General features: G+C 34.8%; 1 protein-coding gene and 1 long non-coding RNA gene across 4 annotated transcripts; both read right to left on the reverse strand.

Annotated features, from left to right (window-relative positions):
- Positions 1-1,166: 1,166 nt before the first annotated feature.
- On the reverse strand, positions 1,167-7,601 carry LOC112028501 (heterogeneous nuclear ribonucleoprotein 1). 3 transcript variants are annotated; one of them, XM_065779461.1, is made up of 5 exons: positions 7,456-7,601; positions 6,810-7,035; positions 5,300-6,500; positions 2,492-2,573; positions 1,167-1,837 (listed from the first exon to the last, which is right to left on the reverse strand). In XM_065779461.1, exons 2-4 carry the CDS (start codon positions 7,029-7,031, stop codon positions 2,569-2,571), a joined length of 1,428 nt encoding a protein of 475 aa, XP_065635533.1. In that variant the 5' UTR covers positions 7,032-7,035; positions 7,456-7,601; the 3' UTR covers positions 1,167-1,837; positions 2,492-2,568. The 3 variants fall into 3 exon arrangements, with proteins under 3 accessions (XP_065635533.1, XP_065635531.1, XP_065635532.1); XM_065779459.1 differs by lacking the exon at positions 2,492-2,573 and adding an exon at positions 4,472-4,569; XM_065779460.1 differs by lacking the exon at positions 2,492-2,573.
- Positions 7,602-8,314: 713 nt separating this feature from the next.
- LOC136070090 (uncharacterized) lies at positions 8,315-9,039 on the reverse strand. The gene is made up of 2 exons (XR_010631333.1): positions 8,588-9,039; positions 8,315-8,438 (listed from the first exon to the last, which is right to left on the reverse strand). It is a non-coding gene; the product is annotated as an uncharacterized LOC136070090 (long non-coding RNA).
- Positions 9,040-9,340: the final 301 nt, after the last annotated feature.

Raw genomic sequence — 9,340 nt, forward strand, 5'->3', positions numbered from 1 at the left:
TTTCTTCCCACTTTAAATATCTTTCATATCATCAGAAATATCAAAGAATCACATAAAGCAAAGGGGTAGGCAAATGAAAGCACTAGGCAAACTGGTCTCTCTTTAATGTGTCTCTATCATTACATTGTGGGTTTCTTAATTAAATTCAGTTAGTGAGGTTACTTCCTTGAATCATGCTACTTCAAGGCACACTATGGCAGGTCTCTCTCAGACATCCCTGTTATGGAGACTCTGTGTGTGTTTCTACAATGCAAAATCTGCCATCTTATTCAAAAAAATAAATAAATAATGTGGCCGTCTCATTCACCCTGACTTTTATGATTTAGTTTATACCAGCTCTATATGATCAAATAACTTTACCTTACTTTCCTTCTGAATCTTCAAGCTAGACAGATAAAGAGGATACCTACCACATGCATATGCACAAAGTGGCCTCAAATTCTGTAACTATGAGTTGTAACTTGTGAGTTTAACTTATTACTACAGGAAAGAGTGACTCTAAGTGACGTTGGCTTTTGTTGGAAATTCTGCATAGATAGATAAAGCAAATATGGACAGCCTGCTCTGTCTCCTTAAAAAACCTTCATTGTCGAGTTCAAGATAATTTTTTAACACATCTTTTATTCATTCGAAATCAGGGAGCCTGAGAGAGAGTTTCTTTGGGGAAAACAATATAAGCTGCTTATATACTGTGGTTAGACCAAATATATTGATGTGCTTAGAGTCATGAACCATCCATAGACATACAACAGGAATCATCCTAATCCGAGCCACCAGCACAAGTGAAATAGATATTGACAAATATACAATTTTGAAAATAATTTCTTCCAAATACAGGTAAACTATGCCATTCAGTTCAACAGGATGCAGAGTATGCTGGCATAGGAGTAAACTGATAAAATGGATGATTGACTTTACATTTGATGGGAAATATGAAAAGCAATTTTCCATTTAATAGTGCAATGTGATGATGGCAAGAACATGGTTGAAAGTGCAATATTCCACCAAGTTTGATCAGTGTCCTTATCTAACTTGTCGAAAGAAACCTGAACACTAAAGTTACCAGTCATTAACACAACATAAAGATTCATCAAAGGATTGTATGTGTTTATCTGGTCTCTTCCATAAAAAATAAAAACACTAAAAATTATATTCCATCACAAAAAGACCAAAGAAGAGTTCGAACTTGTTGCATAAAATATTCTCATGGAAAAAGAATCGGCATCTGTAGTAACTTATTCATGGGATTCCAAGATAGGTATCCCTTAAATGTTTCACACTAGGAAAACAACAAAAGCCTCAGTACAATCTGCCCAAAAACAAACCAAAATGATGGAAACAAAGAGAAAACAAAGCATCCCTGACCAGAACCCACAACTTTGCCAGAGACACCATATCAAAATCTACGAAAACAAAAAAAAAAAAAAAAAAAAAAAAAAAAAAAAAAAAAAATAGACACCATATCAAAAAAAAAAAAAAAAAAAAAAAAAAAAAAAAAAAAAAAAAAATCATGTCTATCTTTTATGTATTGCCGCCTCACCAGAGATGCATGATACACTTCTGACTATATCCCGCAATCTGATTTTACATCTCACTCAAGTACCAAGAACAAAAAACCTAAAATGGTAACTCAAAACCCAAGTCTTAACACAAAATTCCTGTAACTTCTATCTCTAAATTTGATTCTTCGACAGGGGCACTCCAGTTAGATCTAGATAACCGAACTTCCTTAAGTTTTAACTGAAATATATTAACGAGGAAGGTGTGTGAAATTCACAATTCACCTGCTTCACCTACAATGTTGTGAAATCCAAATGATCCTCCTACGCAGCAATTCCTGAAGCAAGTGGGAAAAGGAACTTGTAAGTTTCAAAATTAATCAAGACAAGAATGAAAATAATATCATTAGTGAAAAGGAGAACTTGAATACACATATAGTGAGATAGTAAGGCTCGCCACAATATATGTAATTATATATATGTGGGTGAGTGTGCGTAAAGAATTTCATCAAGAAAATAGGAAAACAAAAACACATAAGTACACAGGAGGAATATAGAAAGACTACCCCAGTTATTATGATCTAACTTTTAAGACATAAGTTTGCTGACAAAAAACAGTGATGAGAATGCTTCTGTAAGTACATAGGAGAGGCACACATCGTCAGTCCAAACTCTTTTCTTTCCAACTTAGCTTTTATGTTTGGAAAAGATAAGTCATGGCAAAACCAGAGGGTATATAGTAGAGCAGAGCCTAGACAACCAATTTTGAAATGGACAAATTTTTAATTCGGAGAGGGAACCTCAGAACACCAAATTTAGCTATACATTTAATTCAATGCACCAAAGGAGTGACTATTGGTGTGTGTGAAAGATAAAAAGTTCACATTCAAGTCTACGCTGCCAAAACAAAACAGGCTATTTACTTAAGCAACTATTATAAAGTTATGCAAAAGGGAAAAAAAAAAAAGATCATAAATATGGTGCTTATTAACCTTCAAAAGCATATGTTGCAGGGTCGATGCAAAGACTGGGTCAAGGATTTTCATGCATGGGCTGTCAACTTGAGACATCAACCTAAGGAATTGCAGAATAAGTGATAACCAGCACAGAAGCAAGGAAATAATTTTTAAAAAGAATAGGGAACACAACCCAAGTTCACAGTGTGTACAGGAGGAATCTTACCATAAAATAAAAAGTGAAAACATAGAGCACCACTTCAAAAACAACTCGTCCAAAAATATCTAAGAACAACCAAGAAAGGAAAAGAGCTAATGGCCAATCCCAGAAGCTATTGAGACAAAATTTTCAAGACAACAAACTCAAGCTTATTCGTTGGGAGCTCCACCCCATAAAAAGAGCAAAAAGGCACTCTTTAAGGGGCGTCCACAGCCTATAAATTCCTATAGGGGAGATGGGGTTAGGGGTAGGTTCTAGGTTCAAGTTTTACCAAACAACAACAACAACAAATAAAGCCTTAGTGCCAAAATTTTGGGGTGGGTTATGGATCCTCGACAAATTAGTTAAGGTCAGCCATATTTTCCCCTAGTCTACACTCTATTACTCCCTTAATTGACATGTCATTTTCTATTACTTCTACTAATGTGATTTTTGGTCTTCCTCTACCTTTTCTCGTTCCCTCAACTTGGATTAAACTTGATCTTTCTTATTGGTGCAATGCATAATAATCTAATATATCAACAGATCAGACAATCCTAATAATCTAGGTCCAACGCAATGCACTTCTAGGTTGACATATACAAACCACCACTAAGGATGCCACAGCTTCAGTAAAAAAAAAAAATTTCTTCTTTTTAATATAAGGATTTTGTAACAAACAACCAATAATCCATAAGGGGAGAATGAAGATGATATGACCTAGAAATTAGAGAACAGAATAAATAGAGAATATATATTGTTGCCTATCTATATCAATATCAGCATGTATCTGTGTGACAAGCAATGTTTTGCATTGTTATTGAAGAGGGAAATACTTGCAACAATCCAATTAGTTGGAATATAAGGCTTTTGTGAGCAACTGGGTGAAGCATACATGTGCAGCAGAAGTGCAAGGACACAAATGGTTGAGTGGAAGAACATGTTCCAATACCATAGAACAACCTGAAGAACATATTTGGTATTTCCAGCTGTTCAATAACTGTTTATGATAGCATAATTATGTAACAATTATCCCCAATCATCACTAGTACACTAATTGTTATCTTCGACCTTTAGCTCCAAGTTTGAAGATATATCTTGAAATTCTAAGGACTTCTATATATTTTATAATACTCTGCTTAACTAATTTGGTACAAAATGTGGAGGTCATCTGAAAAAACCCAGGCATCACTATCAATCTAAACATCATTTTGTATCCCATGACATTAATATGAACCTTGGAACACGCTAATATTTATGTATTTTATCTATGGAAACCTTAAATTTATCATGTTACTGATAATGTCCATTTATCCATTATTTGGTAAGTACTTATTAATTTCTAATAAAATGCCTTCCAGATAATAGCTTTGGATATTATTGGCCTAAAATAACCTATTTGGGGCAATGCAAGAATAGAGCTACTTATAAAATAATGGTTGGAAAAACTTTAAATGGAAATTTCATTAATGGGTCAATTTTCTGTTAAACTTTTCTTATTTTCATTCTTTTTTCTTTTTCTTTTTCTTTTTGATAATCTGTTTTTGTTCTCGTTCTCAAAAACAAGTTTCAAAAAACAATTTTCTGCGAACAGAGCCTTAGTTTTATATTTCTAAACCTCGATAATTGAGGTTTAAAGAAAACGATATGATGAGGAGAATTTAGGTTTAGATTAGAAGAAGGGTTTAACAAGAAATTTCCAGCAATAAAAAAAGATTACAGCTAGAAGAAGAAAATAGGATTCAAGTTGGAACACTAAAACATCAACAACTAGGCTCAAAGTAAGCAAATATTCAAAAGAGACTATTTATGATAACCTTTAGTAACCCTAGAATCGTAGTCCTTCATCTTATATATAACAATGACTAGATGTTAACCATCCAACTTCATTTAGTGTCACATGCTAGTCCATGACCTGTTAAAATACTCAAAGCAAAATAATCAATTAAACATAACATAATTATAAAAAAAATAGAGAATAGACTAATGTGCCTTTTTTTCTTTTTCTTTTTATTTTGGGTTTATATTCTTCTATGTAGCTCACAGCTTGACTAATCAAGAAGAACAAGTGCATACAAAATGTAGGATATACAAAGCATCAAGTTACAAACAACAGCATGCTTGTTAAATCCATTGAACAATGTGCTTGAACCTGAACCATTTTATTCGGCTGGACATTGCACCAAAACTATGGGCTTAATGGATTTTGGTATACACATTATTCTGTAAATAAAGTAGTCAAGTAGTTCCCAGTACACCAATACACCACACTTTAATTTTTCTCTAGTATTCTATAAGATGCTACTTAACTTATGGTCCAAAACAAAGTGGTCAGCTAAAAGTACTGGAGGTAAGAGGAAAAAATTGCTCCATTTATAAATGAGGTGAAGCTTTTGAATGTTGCACAAAGACAACCAAATTCATCAAGTGAAAGGCAAGGATTTAGATCATCGTGCAAAAAGATTAAAAATGAGCCAGATTCTGTAACGGCTCCCACAAGATATTTGTTTCTTTCTACCATATGTCAGAATATTTAGTTTTATTGTTCAATATAGTAAAGTTCCCAAACTTGATAATATTTGAATGAGTGACTAAAAAAAAGGATTATCGAGTTTGTGTGAAGATATTAATTAACTGGCTCTTACCTCTATTTGACTGTCTCTTATTAACACTATAACCACCAACATAACTAGGAGAAGTTTTAGCAGAAGCATCAGGAGCTGCACTGCCGCCAAGTCCATAACCAAAGGGACCAGACCCATCTCGTTCAGCATTTGATGATCGCCAAGTGGTGTCCCCATATACAGAACCACTATTATAGAAGTCTGCAAAGTCCCCATCAAAACCACCTGTTGATGCAGCATAAGATGATGTTGGGGCCGTATTGGTACCACTGTTTCTTCCATACCCTCCCGTTCCCAAGCCATAACTGTCCTCACCACCTCCATAACCAAAATTTCCACTATTGTTAGGGGCATTGTTACTCCCACCTTGAGCAGAGATTCCCAAAGAACCCCAATTAACTCCAGTATTACCAAATGTGCTTCCCCCAATGCTCCCACTTCCTGATCCCAGGTATGCACTGGAACTTGCAGAGCTTGTGCCATAATTAAGCCCCCCACTCCCCCACAGATTCCGAGTCATAGAGCTGAAAAAGGAAGTACTTCCTCCATTACCACCATCATATGCAAGTGGACTAGTAAACCTATTTGAACTACCATAATAAGGATTCAATCCCCGTCCATAGCTGAGATTACTACTAAAATTTGCACTCCCTCCAAAACCTGGGCTCAACCCTGGCTCAAAATTCACACCCATTCCATAACCAGAACCAAATGGAGGAAAACCACCACTTCGGCCGCCAGAAACTGGACTGAATCTACCATCCATCCTAAGTCCATATCCTCCAACTGTAGTTGGAGTATATCCTTGAGGGTAGCCATTGAGTAAGTTATTGACCCTATTCAGACCATAGTAGTTACCAAGTGGGCTGCGACTGGGACCAGGTGATAACTCTTTGGGAACTGCACGCTTGACCTCAACCATTTTACCATTTAGTTCATGAAAACTCTTGATCAAAACCTTGTCCACTGCTTCCTCTGAATCATAAGTGATGAATCCAAAGCCTCTAGGCCTCTGGGTGTTGTGATCATACATCACCACAACATCAGTGATTGTCCCAAACTGATCAAAATACTTCTTGAAGTCACTCTCTGTGACTGTGGATGCTAAACCTCCAACAAATATCTTTCGAGTGCGGCCAGGACCCGGAGAGCCATGGATGCTACCACTGCTTCTACTCAAAATGTTTTGGTCATCCCTAGGAACAGCCTTTTTTGCCTCAACCTGAGAATAGAGATGGCACAATCATGAAAACACGATCAAATAGCAAAACTATGAATTCTAAGATCTCAACACAAGGCAATTAAGACATACATGAACAAAACCGATTAAAAGAAATCAATGTGAGAAGAGAAGTCATGATTACTCTTGGCCCAATTTGAAATTACCACAATAAAACGAATTCCTGCAATTACAATTCCGGACCCATAACTTGATAAGGAAATGGATTTTCCTTTCTATTTTGAGCAATTCAAATAGAAAAACTCAATGCCATGTGAAAATCTCAAAGTATAATTAAGGGAGAAAACTTACCATCCTTCCATCTATGTTGTGCTTCTCCTTTATGACTCTATCCGCAACAGTCGGGTCGGCAAAAACAACAAAGCCAAAACCTCGAGCACGACCTGTGGTCCGATCCTTCATAATAACAGCTTCTACCACCTCACCATATGAACTAAAATACTCCTTGAGACGCTCTTCATTTGTGTCCCAAGATATCCCACCAATAAATAACTTGCCACTATCAGATTGCATTTTTCTACATGCCAAAGATACTTCCATCAGTTATAAGTTCAAAAACTCACAAATGCCAATGGCACTATTAGGAATTCAAACGTAAATCCTTATTCACAAACACTAAATTCAACTTTAAAAACATATTATACATTGGATCCAATCCATTAAACACAATTCTACAATAAATAAAAATAAAAATAAAAAACAGCATAGCCATCAAAATTATCTAGAACAATCCACGCTAGCGGATTAAATGAAAGGCAGATTAAAATTCCATGCTAGTGGATTGAATGAAAGTCAGATTAAAATTCCAATCACAATCCATAAGTCAAAGCATTGCCAGGAATATAAATTATGGTTTACATCGACTATAAGAATCCAAGCAAATGAATTGAAATGCAGATGAATAACCAATCCAGATTCCAGGCAATAAAACCAATACCTTATTTGTATATTTATTACAAGCCACCAACTCTCACTCCAACACAATAATCAATACTATTGGATTCAATTCAAAAACATCGGATCGTTCATCGATCAATTAACGCACCCAGAATTAACAAAACCTGGAAACAAAAAACAAAAAACAAAAAAGGCAAGAAACCCAGATACAATTTCAATCAGTAAACTCATCAAGATCCAAAAAAAAAAAAAAAGAGCCTCCATCTATGTTGTGCTTCTCCTTTATGACTCTATCCGCAACAGTCGGGTCGGCAAAAACAACAAAGCCAAAACCTCGAGCACGACCTGTGGTCCGATCCTTCATAATAACAGCTTCTACCACCTCACCATATGAACTAAAATACTCCTTGAGACGCTCTTCATTTGTGTCCCAAGATATCCCACCAATAAATAACTTGCCACTATCAGATTGCATTTTTCTACATGCCAAAGATACTTCCATCAGTTATAAGTTCAAAAACTCACAAATGCCAATGGCACTATTAGGAATTCAAACGTAAATCCTTATTCACAAACACTAAATTCAACTTTAAAAACATATTATACATTGGATCCAATCCATTAAACACAATTCTACAATAAATAAAAATAAAAATAAAAAACAGCATAGCCATCAAAATTATCTAGAACAATCCACGCTAGCGGATTAAATGAAAGGCAGATTAAAATTCCATGCTAGTGGATTGAATGAAAGTCAGATTAAAATTCCAATCACAATCCATAAGTCAAAGCATTGCCAGGAATATAAATTATGGTTTACATCGACTATAAGAATCCAAGCAAATGAATTGAAATGCAGATGAATAACCAATCCAGATTCCAGGCAATAAAACCAATACCTTATTTGTATATTTATTACAAGCCACCAACTCTCACTCCAACACAATAATCAATACTATTGGATTCAATTCAAAAACATCGGATCGTTCATCGATCAATTAACGCACCCAGAATTAACAAAACCTGGAAACAAAAAACAAAAAACAAAAAAGGCAAGAAACCCAGATACAATTTCAATCAGTAAACTCATCAAGATCCAAAAAAAAAAAAAAAGAGCCACAAAAAAATTTAGAAAAGATCCAAACTTGGATCGAAATTTCCACAAAACCCACCGGTTGAAGCAAAACCCAGATGCCAAATCCTACAGAAAACTAAGATCTGAGTGAGAGGGGAGGCACAATAATGAATAAGAACAGAGAGCAGATTATGCCTCCCCACAACCTTTTTTCTTTGTTCTTTCAATTGTTGTGGTTTTTATTGGATTAGCAAATGCAAATTCAGTTACAAACAGATTGGAACAAATATGTTTCTAACATATGTTTTAGAGAGAGAGGGGTTCTAGAGAGAGAAAGAGAAGGGCTGAGATGTCTTGTGTGTGAGGATTATATAGCGGGCTCTCTCTCTCTCTGAGAATAGAAGTTGAAGATTTTCCTTTTTTTTTCTTTTAATGTTTTGTTTTTCTTTTCTTAATTTTTGTAAATATCAATTTCATTTATGAAAATGGTTTTATAACAATAAACAGGGATTTAGAAGAAAATTATGCTTTAAAATTTTCAAAACAAAATTATTTGGGTTTATATATATTGGAAATGTTTGCTGGTCCTCCATTTTTCATTCATTCCTTTTATGATTATTGGAAGAAGTATTATATATGTTTGTTTTTTTTTTTTTGGTTTCTGCATGCATATGGATATTTGATCAAAATCAGACAAATTGATCTGAAACCGATCATTAGCTTGACTTTTATTTGATTTTATTGCTAAGATTGTTATCAACGATTTTGATTGACCTATGAGTCTAAAATATAAATGTTGCTCGGTGAATTATTTATAGAAAATATATGGGTATGAATATTCTTTTACCTT

The sequence above is a fragment of the Quercus suber genome, unplaced genomic scaffold (assembly GCF_002906115.3).
Source record: "Quercus suber isolate HL8 unplaced genomic scaffold, Cork oak 2.0 scaffold_209, whole genome shotgun sequence".
Lineage (NCBI taxonomy): Eukaryota > Viridiplantae > Streptophyta > Magnoliopsida > Fagales > Fagaceae > Quercus > Quercus suber.